Genomic DNA, 19679 nt, shown 5'->3' with positions numbered 1-19679 from the left:
AACACAAATGGGTGTTTGTCTTCTTCTATGAGCCGCTCCTTAGCCATGGGTCACATGAAGTCTGTATTTTCCTCATCACATGTCTAGTCACTGTGGCCATCTCTCATTAGCTCTGTGGAGACTCTCCTTACTAACTTCATCAGGACTCATGATGGGAACTCACACAGCTATGTAACAGTTAAATAACACTATTATATTAAAATAAATTTCTATCTGAAGTTAGACACTCAATGCTAATCTCAACTTCATTTCAGACAGCAATACAAGACTCAATTTTAATGGCAAATTAGAACAAAAACACACAGTTCAGTTGAGTCGATCAGTAGCTGTTAGTCTTGCCTGATGCACTGTGGTGCCACTTTTAAGTCCATGCCCTCATTTAGCAAATGAGCTTCAGCTGTTTTCTCCCTACATAAGCTGTTACCAGACAGGTCAGTGACCTCAATCCTAACTGAGACAACATGTTTCCTATGATAACAAATAATTAATATTATAATTGAGTTTTAAAAAAAAACTGGAAGATTAGAGCTAAATACAGAATAATATAAATACATTTTCTAGGGTTGGTAGAGCAATAAAACTCTCAAAATCAATGTGTATAAATCTGCCTCAAAAGATAAAAGAACACACATATTCCACTTTTGCATCAGATCCACAGAAAGCCAAAAATGTGCCAGATAGTTCCTACAAAAGTTAACTCAGTGCCATGTCTGTAGGGATGTGCAGCTGTCAAAATGTTACTTCTAAAAAAGAAAAGAAATTATTGATTTGATGCAGTTTTACTTACAAGTTGGAGCAAAAAAAAAAAAAAGGTTATATAACAGTATTTCTTCATTCTATGCTACAAACTTTTTGCAGGGTTCAAGAGTAATACCAGGAATTTTCACAGACTCTCTAAACCCTGTCTGCTTCTTTGAACTTTCTCTTTTGGTCATACTTGTTGGGATTAGTAACCAAACTTTTCTGAGCAGCGCCACTTTAGCTTGACTACATATCCAAGGAGGTATTCACATTCCATCTTGCTTGTCGTTTAAGTTCCTTCCTCCACTAAACAGGCAGCCGAGGGTTATGCCATCCACTTTCTCATTGAGAGAAGCTGTTTTATTCAGTTTTCTGGATATTTTTAAGTATTGAGTAATACTACAAAACATTTTATTAAAGTCATCTAAAGTTTAAAATAGCAAGGAATAAACCTAATCAACCTAAACAAATAACAGTGGCCATATAAAAAGAAAATGTTTAAATACTTAGACATGATATCATATAGTTTGTAGCAACATTTGTTGGGAAAAATACAACAAAATGACTGTTCATTGGGAAGGCAGTGCTCTACAACTTGTGGAAATTTTGGACTAATCCAAAATCTGGCCAGGTCATCCAAATGTTGCAACAGCAATCGAGGCTCATCAGACCAGGTGACATTTTTACAATATTCTATTTTGGCTAATTTTGGTGAGGCCTTACAAATTGTAGCGTCAGTTTCCTGTTCTTAGTTGAGAGGAGTTGTCTTTTGCAGCAGTGGCTCATCTTTTTCAAAGTTTGATGTGCATTCAGATATTCTTTTCTGCATACCTTGGTTCTAATGAGAGGTGATTTGAGTTTCTGTTGCCTTCCTGTCAGCTATAAGTATTCCGGGCATTCTTCTCTTACCTCTGACAAAAATAAGTTATTTTCACTTAGAGAACTGCTGATCACTGGATGTCTTTGTTTTTTGGACCATTCACCTCCAACTCCAACAGATGCTTGTGTGTGAAAATCCCTGGATCAAACCTGGATCTGAATCAAATACTCAAACCCACCAATCTGGCACCAGCAACCATGATGTCCCTTCGGTTACCTTTCTTCCCAATTCTGTTGCTCAGTTTGAGCTTTAGCGGGTCATCTTCTACATCTTTAAATGCACAGAGTTGGCTGACTTGATCTTTGCATTACTAAGCAGATGTCCCTAATGTAGTGGCTAGTGATTGTAGTATTATTGGCTTGTAACTGTATTTTTTTTTTTTTTTTAGCTCTGATTACAGAATATCATGGATAAATTCATGCAACCCATATTATCTATTGCTTTAAACTGATCTGGTTGGATGTTAAAAAGCTGCATTATTGAACATGTGTTAAATATGAACGTGAGGCAGAGCAACACTCAAAAAATGATTCATTTTAAGTGAAACTATTCTATGTAAAAAAGGTGAAACACCCTAAATTACACAGTGGCAAAAAGACAAAAAATCAAAACAAATAAAGTAATTATAGACAAAAGGTTTTTTATTTTTTATTGGCTTAAAATATGAGTATGATTGGCATACTTAAAATGTAACAAACTGTTGTGTTCACAATGTTGGCAGTTTACATTCCCAATACAGTACAAAAAATCCCTCATTTATCGATGAAGAATGTATTCTGACACTGTACCGTGGCTCCATACTGTAGTGGTTTACACATTCGCCTAATAAGCGAAAGATCCCCAGTTTGTTTCTGGGAGAAGATACAAATTCCTCAGGGGCTGCATCAGGAAGGGCATTCAGCATAAAAATCTGCCAGATCAAATACAAAGAGCCACCCCTTGTGGTGACCCCTTGTGAATAAGGGAGCAGCCAAAAGTAGCTTTCTGTATTATAGCATTGTGCTGAAAACTAATGAAATATTCACCGATGGCAGGTACAGGATTTTTTTTTAAACATTTCTTTGCACACAGCAAATAAGCCAAAGTCATGTCATCATTTCCAATATAATACGATCTAGCCATTAATTTGTATGCTAGTTGTTGTAGCACATTTTTTTTGCCGACCATAATAAAATTATTTTATGATGATTATTTGTATTCAGAACAACTTTATACTGCTCTGCATTGAACCTTCCCTCTAAAGTACAAGTGAATCTAAACACTTCAGTGTAGTTTTTCTTGAATTTGTCACCTGTTTTCATTTAAAATTTAGATAAAAATTTTAGATTGAATTAAAATCAATCTATATCTGTATCGCTATATTTCAGATTTTGATACTGCAGTGTGGAAGTTAAACTGTTAACAGCCTGAGCAACAGATCTTTTTGTACAGCACTAGAGGCCGCCATTGTTCCACTATATCAAAGATTGCCATCCTTTTACAAAAGAGTTGTTAGATGTGAAATTTTGTGGAAATTCAAAAGATAACGTAAGATCAAAACACACTTTTTTAAACAAATGGACATATTTGTGTGTGAGTGTGTCTGTGTGTGTGCAATCTTTGTGTATCATATTCAGAAATATCCAAATGTACACAAACGGAATATAATTACTGTATAATCATTACTTGACAGAAAATTGCAAGTACATAAAACACAACCATTGTACTTATTATCTCCACCATACAAACCACAACAATCACATTGAACACAACAGCAGTTCACTGACTGTGGTGCCACACAAAATATTCACAACTCAGTTCATCAAAAGGATCATTTTCAGACTGGCTCAAAATCTCTAGAAAACCAAAACCAAAAATCACAAAAATAACAGTTTTCTGTCGACTGTATGGACAAAATTTAAGAACTTTTTATATTTCATTAAAGACACTGACAAAGGAGCACATGTAGAAACGCAATGTGCCGAACTTTTAATAAAACTGTGGCAAAAAGATGGCTGGGCAAATTAATAAAATGTAGAAGCCTGTGAACATTTTTTTAATATATATATATATAGTTTTAATTAAAATGCAAAACCACTCTGAATGTTACAGAGCCAACTACCCACAGAGAGAAATGATCAGAAAAGTGTAATCCCCAACTCTGTGACAACATCCTCTCTATTTGCATCAATTGCACTTCAGTATTTCTCCTGCAATGTGTTTTTTAAGCCCTTTTCGAGTATTGTCCACTCACTTCACTTTCTTGCTGCTGTACTTGCATGAAATGATAAAAAGTTCTTCAAGGACAGTCACAACCTTCATGTCTGAACCTCACCTTACGCAAACCTTCACACACATATACGGCTTTGCTTAATGGATGCACCAACACAAACACATACTGCAAAACCACCACATCGGGTTGCTGTGTTTGACATAGCAGAATAAAACATTAAAGATCTCTAGATAAAGAAACTCCACAGAAACAATTAAATGGATGTTTCTTTCTTTTCTTTCTGTGTTAAATTTTTCAGTTCTGTTACAAGCAACCTTAACTTTCCGTCCTTTACGTAGACTCCCTGGGAATTCTCCTGTGAAAGACCACTGAAGAATGCCTTTGCTGAAACTGCTGCTTCCTCCTTTTTTTCTGGTCCCAGCGGCACAACAGTATCATCTTAAATGTTGTACGAAAAGTCTTGTTGCACAGGGCGTAACACATGGGGTTGACTGTGCTGTTGACGTAGCATAGCCAGTAACCTACTGCCCACAGAGTTTCTGGGATGCAGGTTTTACAGAAAGCATTGATGAGCACCATGATGTTGTAAGGTGTCCATGTGATGATGAATGCAAAGAGGATGGCACTGAGAGTTTGAGCTGCCTTCTTCTCTTTTACCAAGGACATCCGCTTCCTTTTGGTGATCTGAGTCCGGGCTCGGGCAGCGAAACGCTTTGCCAGAGCTGCCTCTTTGAAGGACATTGGACCTGAGGGGGACTTGGTGGTTGTGCTGGTAGTAGTACTGTCAGAGGCAGTGGTAGTGGTTACTGGGGTACCATCCAGAGACCTATGGTTAGAAGTAGCCTGGATGGAAGACAATGATTGAATCTTGCGTGAGCAGAAGCGTTGGTGGTAGCTATTTTCTGAACTGTTTTGCCCTTCCGGAGTAACAGTGGCCATTGTGTTTGGAGCTACTGATGAAAGACTGTCTCGATTATACTCCGCTGCTCTAAGGGGATCCTCCTCTGAGGCGCCATCCAGATCCTCACATGAGGTTAGCTGGGAGTTAACAGCAGCTTTTATGCCAGGAAGGCTAAGAACAATGGAGAAAATAGCATGACTTTGTGGAATCATATCTCTACCTCCACAGTCCTCATCTTCTGAAGACCCAGACTGGTCCAAAGAGACTGCAGCATCATTGTTGTTCCAGCTGTCACTGCTACTCTGATCTGGATCACCATCTCCCTGTCGCATACTACCAGGTCTCCAAGAGCGAACACCAGGCCAGCAGTGGAAGCGACCTACCAGTTCCCGACATGTGCTCTTTCTCCTAGAGAGCCTGGTCAACTCATAGCTGCTGCAGCTTCTAGAACTTCCTGTCTGATGGACAAAACGGGCTCTTTCACCCCCACCGTTGACACCTCTTGCTCCTATTCCACCCGAGCCTTGCAACCCAGCTAGCTCTTTTGAACGATTCTGGGTCTCCTTGTAAATGCGCCAGTAGAGAACACTCATTATTGTCACAGGTAGGTAGAATGCCGCCATGGCTGTGCAGAAGGTTATAATAGGCTGTGAGAGGAACTGAATGTAGCATTCCCCTGAGGGCACTGTCCTTTTACCCTCAAGAAACTGCCATAGCAGGATGGCTGGAGCCCACAGGACAAGAGAAACAAACCAGGCTAAGCCTATCATGATCCCAGCTCGCCTTGTGGTCCGTTTGGCCCGGTAGGTCAAAGGCCTAGTAATTGAAAAGTAGCGGTCAAAGCTGATGACCAGTAGGTTCATAACAGATGCATTGCTTGCCACGTAGTCTATAGCCAGCCACAAGTCGCATGCCCAGTTGCCCATGGCCCAGTAGCCCATCACAAGATAAGCTGTGTAGAGGTTCATGGAGATGACCCCTATGATGAGGTCAGCCACAGCTAAGCTCAACAGGAAATAGTTGTTGACTGTCTTTAGTTGGCGATTAACCTTGAAGGATACTACTACCAGGATGTTCCCAATGACCGTGACCAGTGACAGCATGCCAGTCAATAAGACAATGAGGACAACCTGCCACACAGCGTGGCCACCCAAGGGATCAGGGGCTGCTGTTGCAGTCCCATTTTGGGGTTCTAATGTGGAGTTTAAGAGCTTGCTGATAGAAGAGGAATTATCATCCATAGCATGATAAACCACGGGCGTTCCTCCAGTTCCTCCTTGATAGGGTGCATTGGACTGTGAGTAGGCTGCAGCCAATGGTGGTGGAGTGCTGGCAGTCAGGAAGAGACCAGGATCTGTGCTGTTGGAGCTCATTGTTATGTTCTGGCATATTCTAAAGAGAAAGATAGTAAAGGGAGGTAGGAAGGGACACAGAGAGGAGGGAAAAGGGGCACAAAAGGGAAAATAGACAAGTGTAAAAGAAAAGAGTGGCAGAAAGAATAAAATTTGAGAAGGTAGCTGATATTCTTATTCATATCCACTAGGTGAGGCTATAAACCCATTCTACGAAACTGGGTGTTTGGCTAGGCAAAGATGTTTGGATGTTTCCTTTAAAACAGTCACCCTTAATTTTATTTGCGCACAATCTTTGTGTACACTTTAAATGCTACAAGCAATACATATCAAATTATACCTTGATGCTGAATTAACATAGGTAGATGGTCAACAATGATAGTAAGAGTGCAATCAGAGCTGTTTCTTATGAGACCCAATAAAATTGCAGATATATTTAACTTAAACACAGGTAATGCATTTTCACATTGTTGCCTAGTCTATAAGGATGCCTGTGTTAAAACTAAACACTACATCACATTAGACCCTTGTACCTGATGGTTTTCTGCTTACAGACCATAAATGGAGTTAGCACAGTGGTTACATTCAAAATTTAACACTCGTATATGTCGCTAGTCTACAAAGTGAAACAGTTTTGTGATAATGGCAATTTTATATTTATTGTGTCAAAGACTGGTAAAAGTTAGAACAAGTAGGGGTTTGAATAAAGCAGGAGGAATGAACTTTAGGAGATATTCTGGCACTTTTTTCCCTGTCTGAGCAGCGATTTATTTTTCCTGCTCGCTAATTAGACATCAGCATTGATCTGGTCTTCCAAAAGCCCTCTAAGAAAGAAAAGATAGATCCTAGACGGATAAAGCTATCAACAGACAAAACCTAATGGTGAAACATGGAGAAAAGAGCACCAGAAGAGCTAATACCGCCGTAGTCACAAAGAATATGTGAATATGCACTGTTTTTAGTTCAATTCAAGATGACTTTGCAATAAAAGGGCAAACATTAAATGAAAGATCCTGCTGTTTTTGTCAAAGCAGTTACTGATAATTGGATAACGAGATGAAGACCTCCAATTTCTAAACCAGCATGTTCTATTCTCTTCGAGTTTCGCTGAGCAATAACGCACAACTGCTGGGGTGAATGGATTTAGATGCATGCTTTTTAAATTACTGGCAAATCAGTTTGGACTTACAGCTAGGGATTCACATAGTTTACACACGTGTCTGATGATACAAACATCAAATAGCACATATGAAAACTGCAGCTTTTTGTTGCCTGACAAGTGTAGTAATCAATACTCAGTACACAGCTGTGATTATACAGAGTGGCGCACATTACCCCCTGCTTGCTTTTTATTGTGAAAGCCATGGGAGTAGTGTTCTTCTACTGACATTTACAACAATGTTTCAACAAGGAAAAACATATTACCCCTTACCACCAAATCCACATGCCTACAGATACTATGTACACAAATATATAAGCATGAATATAGCAGTTGTATAATGTTTAAAGTGACAATCGTGCACACAGTATTCATCCTACAGGGAAAGGTATTTGAAGCCGAGTGCTGTACCTGTGCCTACACAGAATCTCAGACCTCCCACAGAGCTGTTAAAGAACCCCAGTAGCCAACAGCGTCTCATAGCCATTTGTGACACTGAGAGCCGCACACTGCTACTACTATTATCAGAAAGCTCCCTGCTGTCTTTGCTGTGGACACGCATCACTTCATCCATGCTCATCCATGGATAGAATGCCTTCATGTTTCACTCATATACGCTTTACGTGACAGTGCAGAGCATACAATGTCACCGAAAGGCATCGTGTGCACCATATTTGCATAGAAATTTGCAGTATGCACAGATTCACACATTAAATTTAGCAATGTAATAAATTACAGCAGGCTATATGAAAACCAAAAGCAGCCAAATACAAAAACAACAATGCCTTTGAGGGGAAAAAAAACTTTCTAAGAGTTGGCAAACTTTTAACATTTTACAAATTAAATTGTACTGGGCATGTATGCAATGTGTTACTAATGAAAAACAAATAACATTTAACTTTACTTACCAGTGTAAAATGTGTTTGTTTGGCGATCACAGCAATATATTGTCTAAATTTCTATGTCATTATATATACACATTGTTCACTTTCTTTTTAAAAAATATTAATATCTGAACACAGTACTTAAACAAAATCAGCATTATTACTCTAATAAATAAATAGTATGCTGTTTGGTGTAATGCAGACATAGGAAGAGAGAAAAGGCTGGATCCTATGGGAACAGGCCAAATGTCAGAATTGCTATACCTGTCTCTGTTTCTTTTTGAGAGTTACACAATAAATCAGTGTTGGGACTGATGGGTCTGCAAGTCCCTCGTCACACTGACACAACAGTGTACAAAATCCTTCAATGACACTAATAGGAGAAATTTATGGTTATCTAATTGGATATGCATTCAATTATACAGCATAGATGTGTACAGTATATATATATATCGGAGAGAGAGAGAGAGAGAGAGTATTGTGTGTTTATTAATAATCAGCTTTCCTGTGCAACAATAAGCCAATGTTCAGATGATAATTCTGTCTGATATCAGGCAATTGTCTTACACAACAAACATAATTATGAACGGAACAATTATGTTTTGTTGTTGCCTCCGATTGCATTAGTTATTTACCACAAATTTACATCTGCATTCTGCTGGGAGCAAAATAAGTGAGAGTGGTTTTTATGTTTGTTTTCCTCTCAAAAAAATATAATCACCCCTTTTCAAATGAAAAATGTATCAGCCAGACGACAGTATCCTTTTCCAACATAGGTGGGCTAAAACTCTGCCAACAGCTGCCATTACAGAGAAGCCATTATACTGTATTTGTCTTGTTTTCTCCAAGTCAACATTAAGCCCTATATCTTAAGTTTGACTCCAGGGCACGTAGGTGCGATAGTTTCAGTTACAAAGCAAGATCGATACTCGTTTACTGAGTTGCAACACAACTTGTTCCCTGACATTTTCAGGCATTTGTCCCAGCAGGGTTGGACAGCGGAATCCAAGTTGGGTCCAAGAATCCATCTAAATGATTGGATGACTAATATATGGCCATTTCAGCTTACTATTTTTAGCATAGTAGTGATATGGCCAAAAACTATTTCCACCAAGGATGAGTCACACTGACAAGCACTTTTAATGAAGGTTAAAGCTGCTGTAATTTGAATTTTGGTCACTCTGGCCCCAGAAGTGCCTAGATTTTTAACTTTAATAACTTGAACACACACACAAAAATGCAAATAAAATACTGTCAAACAAAGCAGAACTAGACACAACCTCTTCTTTAAAATAAAAGAGACACTGGCAAAGAAAACCAAGATTACTCAAGCTGTCACGCATTTCAATTTTAACAGAGCCACTACAGTCAAAATGCATACATATTCAGCCAGCCCGACAGCTGTAACCAATGGTTTTGTGATTACAATCACTGGCTGGGCAGCACTGCATTGTCATATAGTATGCAGATTTCTGCCTTGTGGCAAGAAGGCAGACATCAAGAGCGACTCAGAACTTCAAACACAGATACAGTATTCATCAATTATCTTAACCACTTGTCCAAATTCATGGCTGTAGGGAGGCTCTCACTGGAGATGAGAAAGGGTATACCCTGGACTGGCTGCCAGTCTATCACAGGACAAGCACAGAGAGACAGACAACCACACACACACACACACATTTGAACCTATAGGCAATTTGGATCACAAGGTAACCTAACACACATGTGTTTGGACTAAGTGTGTGAGTGTTGGGAGTGGGGGTACCTGGAGGGACCTGACACAGGCACAAGGACAACATGAAAAGTCCACACAGAAAGGCAGCAGCAAGCCAGCAGGTTCAAACCCAAAACCTTGTTGCTGTGAGACATCACCGCTACCACTGCAGAGACACATTAACCATGTACTAAAAGCCACAATGGCTTCAATTAAATCTCATGAGGCTGTTTCATTTTAAGAACAATTCCTAAATCATTAAAAAAATTGTGCTGTCCCACAAAGTGGGATTGTGAGATGTTACATAACGAGAACATGATGGTAAGTAGTGTCCAAAAACTAACTGCTCTGTGAATTTTAACTATTGTATATGGTGCAGTAAAGTTGTGAATAAAGACTAGAATATTGTGACCCAAATATAGTATTTTACACTTGATATTGCTTCACCTAACAATAACAAGCTACAGCTCGATTTGCTAAAATTAGAATTAATAGAAAGGAGCATCTTAAACATATGCCAAAATTATAAATGTTTTGGCATTGACAAAAAAAAAAATGTTAGCTCTACTATGCAGTCTGTAGTTACTATGGTCTACAGTTTGCTCTACTGTGCATGTGTAGACCAAATCTCAGCTTGATGAGTCACACTGAGATGCTCACAGTCACTACCACATATGGGAAACATGTAATGGTCTTACATACCTATAGAGATCAATAGGTTTCCTTGGAGATATTGTGAACAACATATACAGTATGAGTCATACAACCCACAAAAGGCTCTGACTTTTGGTAACCCAAGTAGTAATCAGATAACTTGGGAATACGCTCACCTCTGCAAGGATATTGTGCCATTCAGCACAATTAAATACGAGTGCTCCATATATCTCTAAAAGTGAACCTGAAGCATTTTTTTCCACACATAAAGTTACTTTAGCTGTATACAAAGCACAAGTCTGTTATTCTTCACCACCTCAGATATGGTGAAACATCAGAGGCACTCTGATATAAACACCCAATTTTCCAACGACATTATAGGGGAAGCATTTACTTTCTTAGTTTTTAAGAAAGACTGTCATCTATTAATTATAATTTCAAACAAAGCTCAATAGCACAGTTGTTCATGAAAAGTATTAAGCCAAGGCTTGATGTAAAAAACTTAATTTAATACATTCAGACATAACAGACACTAATAAATCACACAGAATGTTTTTGTGATAGTAAATGGCATGTTTCCTGTTAAATTGAGTAACTGTACTAAGCTAAATAGAAAATAACAATATGATTGTATTATTTTATTTATATATAATTGTTTTTTGGCGTGGAACAACAGTGGAAACTGGCCTTGTTCCTCCTGAAAAGGGATGTTGTGGTGGCACAGGATGAGCTAAAGCCATCACAAGCTGGTGAGCAGGGGGTTGCTGCCAGAAGATGGTGGCTAGGGTTGAGAAACAGCGCAAGGCCATCTGTCAGGTACTCACTGCTGACAAAAAGAAGCATTTAGTGCCTCCTTGGCAACAAACAGACTTGCTGGGAGTCCATGAGCAATACTCTCAAGTCAGCTCTGAAGTTCACAGATTTTTTTAGCAAATGTTTAATATGCTAAATAGCTTCGAACTGTATGTACCTGTGGACAGGTACAGTTTCAGCAACAAATTACATGTCCTCCTCCACAGGTTCTGGTCTACCTGATTTTAATTGGGCATGGTTTTTCCTTCACCATGACACACCACCTTCACCTCTTGATAACTTGGAGCTGTAGTCTGGAGACTTCTCACAATACTCTCACCTAAAAAAAAATATTTACTTTAAGTGCTTTAAATCTGTACATCTCAGTGAATCTGTTGACAAGGATTTAGTGACAAAAGAAAATGCAGTTACCTCTTATTGACCTCAGCATCAGCGAATATTTCCTACTGCTTCTGTGTGCTTTGTTTGTTAAGATATATGAAACTGCTGACTGACAAAGCCTCCCAGCTTCTAGGCTGCTAATATCTTTTGAGTATCTCAGACATGTTGATCCCTACAGCTGTTTTTTAAAGCAAATGTGTGTTTCTGGATTTGATAATATTATGCACATTATTTACTATGAGAGTGTCAGACACTGCCAGCGCTGTGTGCCTTTTCTCAGGAGCTGTGAGTCAGATAAGGACACGCTCGATTTCACAAATGTTTCTGTAATTTATTGGAGGCACGTGAAAAGAAACACTGTTTATACTGTAAATCTTTTACGACAAGAAATATCCCTCTCATAAGCAGCCAGCCATTCATTCCTTATCACATGTGAGAGATTCCTTGCACCCGAGTAGCAAACATTAGAGAATGTGCAGGGGAGATAAGATAAATTAAAAAGGATGAAAATGAATGTAGAGTTTATTGCAGTGGATTACCAGACCCTTTCAATAGTATCAGTTACTTAGGTTACATGTGCTACATTTTACTTTGGGAGATATATCTGGACATGATATCGTGGGCATGCATGGGCTCAGTGAAGCTTCTAAAAATCCCAGTTTGTGAAAACACTTCATTAGTTTAATAAATGCAGGTTCAACCTCTACCATGTAAGGAAAAATACACAAAGAATCTTTCTCTGAGCTCAGGCTCATTTAAGATAGATCGAAAAAAGGTGAAATACTGCCAAGTGGTCTGACAATGTTAAATTTTGTATAGACCCTTTTTAAATTTATAGATGTTGTGTACATTTACATTTTGGAGCAAATACCTATTTTGCAGGAAAAGCATCATATTTTTCAGTAACATAATGCCAAACCGTGTATGCATAAAAAAGCATGTTTTCATGCTTTCTTTGACTAACAGGTATCTAAGATAAAGTAAGCAACATTTTGCCCTAAAACTACAACTGTGCTATCAAAAGAAGAGTTAACAGCTCTCTGCTTCAAGTTTTTTTTAAACGTTTTCCATCAAATTATTTCACCTTTGGATGTATTGTCTTTATATTTTTATGTGTTTAAAAAAAATCATATAATATTTGTAAAATGTCTTTGTGCAGCCATTTGCACAAAGACATTTGTAGAAACTTTAATGGCAAACTACTTAATGGTGATATATATTTCAGTCTGGACCAAAGTGTCAGCGCACCAGACAAGCATTTCCATGCGTAGGACCACTTTGTTATCCTAAAACTCCTGATCGTAGCTAAAAAGCACCAGAGTACATCAGGTTCTAGCTGAGCAAAGCACTCTTGAGTTTAGTTATATTGCACATTTTCCAGCATGTAGGCCAGCCCATAGAAGGAAGAGAATTTTTAATTGAATAATTGTTTGTACATTAGCAGAAGTCTAAGCATTTTAGTCATTAAGTGCAAATCTTGCTATTCAAGTGAAAAATGTAAATGCTAATGTTATCAGTGTAAACTCCTGACTGCATAACAGAAAACCAGGAGTGTCTGTACAACTGAAGAAATCCTGTCAGTTTCCTAACACCAGGAAGCAGCTCAGCATAATTGTTCTGCCCTAACCTTGTTTATTCTCCTTTATGACTGTGGGCAGCCAGGAGATCTGCTTTTATTGAGGTGTTTTTTATGTTGTTGTTGTTTGGTTTTTTTGCAGAAATCCAGATTACTGCACAACAGTGTCTGAGTTCTGCTTACACTGGCACCACAAGCCATAAACAGATTGCAGTTTGACAGGAGCTTATCCTGATAAAATAACAACGTGAGGAAGTGAAATAATCGTGTGAGTGGTTATGCATAGTGCCATTATAGCAGGATATTCAATTCAATCTTATTTATATAGTGTCAAATCACAACAACAACTGCCTCAAGATGGTTTATATTTTAAAGTAAAGACCCAACAAAAACCCCTGGGAAACCCCTAAAAATCAGATGATGCTGTATGAGCAAGCACTTTAGCGACAGTGGAAAGGAAAAACTCCCTTTTAACAGAAAGAAACCTCTGACACAACCAGGTTCACAGAGGTGTGGCCATCAGCAGTGACCAGTTGGGGACCAGTTGGGGCTGGTTGAAAAATCAATCACTCAGTGTTAAACATGGCTTAGAAAGTCTGACTGATAAGAAGATCCGTGGGCTACTTGTTCCTTGTGAAACCAGTGAGAACCTGTGGGTGGTGTCAATCAAAAAAGACAGGCTACATACAGTATGTTCTTGATGCTTTACATTTTATATTGTGCAAATATGCAGAAGTAATAAGGACACTGTCTCAATACGAACTTCACTAGAAATTATAATATTTCCCTTATCTGACCCGTCATTTTTCTGATCAAACCAACCAAACCTGAACTAAAGCCGGTTTAAAAAAGAGTGATTTCTTTTACTGATTTGTAAGATTCAGAGGGCACTAATTAGTGAAAATATCCTTTTGACAGAGACAGGATTAGAAAGTACTGAAAATAAAGGTGTCGTTCTAGATAGCAACCGCACAGTCGATTTTGTCCTTTTAAGAAACTAATGGTTACAAAATTGTAAAAGCCAAAACTGTTTGGATATGCAGTCTTACTGAATGCATTAAATGAATGAAGGAAGTCATTTTTGTTGTTATATTCCTCGGCTGTTGTATGAGAGTATCTGTGTGAGGAGAAAAATCTCCACGTGGAAAGAGAGGCTGGATGTTGTTATGCTCCTGACCTGTGCTACAGGCTCATGGGATTTCACACACATCCTCACCTCAGCGGTGGGTCTCTGTTGCTTTTTGACAGCCTCTGTAACAAGCTGCTGGAACTCTTTAGACATGGCACTCTTAGACACTTGGACATGCTTGCATAGTATGTGTGTATGTGAAAGCAAGAGGCAGGAAAAAAGTAGAAAGGCAAACTACAGACAGTAAAAGAACGGCTCAGGAATATGTCAAACCAAAGGGCTTCAGGATGACTGCAGGGGGAATGCTGTAAGTTAACCTTTCTTTCATTGTTGTCATAAATCTAAAACTGGATGAGAGCCAAAGCATACCTTTTGTGTGTTTTAAAAACAAAAGTAAAGTTACCGTCACTGAAATTAGGGTGAGTTTTATGGAAGATTTTGGAGTGGGACACTGGAAAAAAATTGCTTGTGCATTAAATTTGCCACAGTGACAGCTAGCTCCTAACAATTCCCGCAATCTAAACTATGAAGTACCTCGCTTTGTTTTTTTGCAAGGCTAATACCAAGCCTGACCCACTGCCTCACACCTCAAGCCTGCACTTCAGTGCAACCCTACACAGATGCTATACACATGTAACTAATAGGCTATTGCGAACACTCCTTAAAAGGAAGTGCAACCATCTGCCTATTGAACAGGCACTTGAAAGAGACAGAGAGGGAGAAAAAGCACACACTCTCCTCTATGTAAACATGCTTTAGCAGGAGGAGAGGGGTCTTTAAATGCTGAAGGCAGAAATTTTGGGTTGTGCAGGGGTACAAGAAGGGGAGGAAGGGAGGTGAAAGGGCCTTGCAATGTGCAAGGAGATGTTAAGTAGTCACACCTCCTAGCGAGTGCAAGTTGGAAAGAAGTGGGATATTATGCGGCAGAGGCAGAACAAAAGACAGCTCCCAATCCAGGGTGGATGGATGTCAGATGATAGAGACCCATCACCTTTTTCAGTTTAAAAAACAACAACATGGGATTAAATAATTATGTCTGTTAAGTATATGGCTTAAAGGAGGAAGTAGTGCAAGTGCTGTTACAGACACATGAAAGCCTTTGGAGGGAGGGTGCACTGCATGCATCTTGTTACGCCACACAAAACTCACGGATCTGCACTCTTTCTTTGCAGACATGCGTGCATGACAGAAGCACACCCAAAGAACCGTTGACTCTATCACTCACTGTGTTTCACTTTCACCAAATTACTTATAGGCATACAAACACAAGCATTGTCAGTTGGCAATGCTCAAACACTTGAGGGGCCACTGAGTCAACAAGGTGATTACAAGGATATCTTGAAAATGATCCAAGTACTGTATCGGCACAAAGAGGTGTGCTGCTGACAGGACTGGTTATAATACAGTACAAACACTTCTGCTGGCGGATGTAGACAGGCTTACACAGACAGTTAACAAAGCACTAAACGTATTACAAACATGAACACTCACAGGGATGTGGACACACACACACATACATACACGCACACACGCACACAATCTCATGTCTCTGTTGCTCCTCTGCCTCATTCACTTCAACATCGCAGACCCAGCCTCCTCACCCCTTCCCGCCCTCTCTGCCTGTTTCTTTCCACACACTTGACAGTGGGTGTATCCTATTTCATTCAATAATATCAACCCAGGTGACATGACTGTACCTGGCACTGGTGCCTGAAATAGCTTTTAAATTTGATTCCTTAAATTCTCTAGGGAAGTCACAGTGGTCTCAGCTGTCTCTCAGTATCAAAAGCCCATTTCTTTGTTAACCACTTGCAGATGAAACCAAACCCGATGTGTATATCTGGAGAGACAGACTTGATTAAAAAAAAACAAAAAACAAACACAAAAAACCCTCAAATAAATACACACAAGCATCATGGGTAGTTTTGTACATTTGGTTGTTTTTTTTCCCCTACAATTTACAGATGCCCCTAAACGTGTCTCATGCAATCAAGAAATCCATTGTTGAGATTGTATTTACATACCATAGCTTGGTGTCAAGGTTAACATTAAGGTTTAGGTAAGGTTTAAGGTTAAGCACTTAGTTTACATAGTTAAGGTTTAGCTATGGATGGAATGGACTGTGTCAATAAATGCCCTCGCAAAGATAGCGCTGCAAATGAAAAGTGTTTTGTTTTTTTGGTTGTTGTTGTTGTTGCTTCTCTGCTTCACTGTATCTGTTAGTCATTCTTCCCCACACTCACAAAATGGAGAACAGCAGTCAAATAGGAGAAAAACTCAAAAGACTGGGAAGAGAAAACAACCTCTATCCAAAATATGAGAACAACACAATTTGCTTTCAGGACATTGGATGAACACTTATCGATATATGCAAAGGACAAACACACAAAAAGAGATTCCTTGATCAGTTAAAGAAATTAATTGGCAGTCATTTGAATGTGAGAATCTGAAGATCTGTGGTTCAATCCCTATTCAATCTCCAAGGTGGGCAAGATGATGAACCCCAAGTTGGCCCAATAGCAGCCATGTGTAAGGAAAGGACTTACACATGGAAACGACAAAATACACTTAATAAAGAAACTATGTGTCTGTGTCTATCATATGTCTTTCGAACAGTCAGTATAAATGCAGTCCATTTACTTTTCAGCATACTGTAACTAACCTTCCACTTCCACAATCAGAAGTTTGATCACCTCCTTCGGCCCACATACTGACATGTGCTTTGACCGCAGAAATAGCCCCTGATTTCTCATCATTGTGTGAATGTGCATTGACAGGGTTATATGAATGTGTGCTTGAATGTGTGAATATGGTGGGTTGTCTAAAGCTCTTTTGAGTGTCTGATAAGAAGAAACAAAAGTATTACGTAAATTCATTACTTAATGTCAAAGAAAAAAAATAAATAGGTGAGATGAATGTATATGTGAATATGAAATGAAAAATAAAGTTTTAGACAGTGGAGGATTCTATACAAAGTCCCTCTTAAGTTGTGAGTGCACATGAAACAAGTGCAAATTCACTCTAGCTAGTGTAAAAAAGCATTAGAGACATATCCATGTAAATTATAAATAATTGAAATGTGGAGCTGTAAGACACACATTCATAAACAAGCAAGGAAATTTAAAAGTAGCGGCCTGGAAGCTGATCGCAGAAAAAGCTGGAGTCCTTGGTAAGTTCTGCAAAGCAGTCAGCCTAAGATGTCACAGGAGACACAAGAGAAGTAGTAGATGGCTGCATGGGCCAGATAAGCACAGACTGCAACTGTGCAGTAAAGCAAAAAAAAAAAAAGAAACAAAAACTGAACATGAAATCACCATAAAGAAATAAACAAGAGTGCTTCTGTTGCAACGCCAGTCCTAAGCCACATATCTATTATAGACGCACTAGTCAATGTTATAAAACTGTACTATATTTAGATAAAAAAGTATGCGGCCCTGTGCAATCTCTAGTCAGAAAAGGGAAAGGAAGACAAAAAAGACAATACAGCACCATACAAGGTTTACAGTTGTTCCATAATATGATAAACTCACATACTGAGGACAGAGACACCTTGAGAGCTTTAACTCTGAAACATCCTCACTGCGTGCTATTGGCCGAGTGTCACAACAAAGATTATAGCCTACAATTATGCTTTATATTGAGTGCTTGCTGGCTAATGAACCATGAATGCTAATAGCGACAGACGAGAGATGGACCGGCCACAGAGACAGCTGTCTTTTGCTACTGAGGCTTCCTATTATTGGTCTGTCAGAAAACATCCAACAACAAGAGGGAGACACGTGAAATAGTGTATTCAAAAGTTTTATGTGGCAAGTTTAACAATAGGGTTGGTTTAAAAAGAAGCCAGAGATCGAACAGTGATGGACTAGCAAATATATTCGAGTCGGATAATCAATTTAACAAGGGCTTCTTGTCTTCTCGGATTCTCAGAACCAACTACATAGCACATGAGACACATTCTGAAATTAGCATAATGAGGCAAACCACTGTGCTAATGCACAAATGGACTAATATCTTGAACAATAAAACTGCTAGCATTTATGGGGGCCCCTGCATCTAGTGAATGATGATCTGTGGGATGTAATAGTTCCCATCCGGCATACTGACAGGAACATTATGAGGATGGAGAGTGATGAGATCCTCATAAGCTTCCAGTACTGTATGGAGCCATGCTGAGAGGAAAAAGACTCTCTTTGACTCCTTTTGCACTTACAACACAGCTAATATGAGTGGGAGCCCTCACTGTGAGACACAAGACAGACCACAACACAATATTATGTAAGTGGCTGAGCCATAAAAATCATACTCAGGCTATAATAAAATGATATCTGAGAAGATATTTTCCTGATCTCGTTTTGCTTCTTCGGGTGTCTTCATGTGTTTTATAATACTGTCTAGAAACCCAGATCTTAAGGCTTAGATAAGATACTGTGTATAAAATCACTTATACTGTGCACGCAATGACATAACAAATCATCCTTTTTCCGAACAGCAACCCTCTGGTATGTTTCAAAAAATTAGGCATGACTTGAGGAGTGTCATTTGTCATAATGACATTACACCTGCAGTGTTGCAGTGAAATTCCAAATACTCATTGCCAGAGTGCTTGCTGTGTAAATCACAATGTTTATTGATACTCTGCTGCTGGACTCATCAGAATACGCACTAAAAACAGCGAAACATCAGTAACTATGCTGACGTTCTGCAGAAAACCTTGCTGAACAATGGGGGTTTTAAATTTCTGTTAAATTAGTTTATTACCCCTGTGAAAGAAGTCACATTTTTTTCCCAGTACATGTTCTGATATTTGCAGCCATACAATAATATTAGGTCAACTCTTCCTTGCTGCAATAGCAATAATGAAGTTTGCTGGGTCTTCTCTTTTGAACTGCCTCTTTTTTAATCAAATGGACCATTTTTCTCAACCGTTAGGCTCTTGTGTGTCTCTTTGCAGATGTCAACCCCAAAGAATGAGGCTCAGAGGCCCTTAAACTTATTTAAACAGTGCTGAGAGCGAGTATATTACTCAGTGCTCTGGTTAGTGGCAGAAGATAAACACCATAACCACTCCAGTGTCTTGGTAATTCCTGAGAACTATGATACAAAGGTTGTAGCCAATTTTTTAGCCTTAAACTTTAATATATATACTCATACCAATCAGAAGAGCCCCACTGGTGTACATTCCCTCTCATTATCTAATCCTCTGTACAGAATTTCTTCCTGTAGGCTAACAACTTTATCTCCTGCATTTCAATTATAAGTGTTTAGAGTGAGAAAACTAGA

At 38.9% G+C, this 19679-nt stretch overlaps 1 protein-coding gene across 1 annotated transcript in view; it reads right to left on the bottom strand.

Annotated features, from left to right (window-relative positions):
- Positions 1–2244: 2244 nt before the first annotated feature.
- chrm3a (cholinergic receptor, muscarinic 3a) overlaps positions 2245–19679 on the bottom strand; it is a 78865-nt gene continuing 61430 nt past the window's right edge. The window contains exon 3 of the mRNA XM_063491370.1: positions 2245–6126. Within this exon, the coding sequence (XP_063347440.1) occupies positions 4164–6107 (1944 nt within the window). The 5' untranslated portion in view covers positions 6108–6126 and the 3' untranslated portion in view covers positions 2245–4163. The remainder of the gene's footprint in view (positions 6127–19679) is intronic.

Source organism: Pelmatolapia mariae, linkage group LG13, assembly GCF_036321145.2.
Source record: "Pelmatolapia mariae isolate MD_Pm_ZW linkage group LG13, Pm_UMD_F_2, whole genome shotgun sequence".
Lineage (NCBI taxonomy): Eukaryota > Metazoa > Chordata > Actinopteri > Cichliformes > Cichlidae > Pelmatolapia > Pelmatolapia mariae.
The sequence above is the reverse complement of the archived record's forward strand: the minus strand, read 5'-3'. Positions and strand labels throughout refer to the sequence as shown.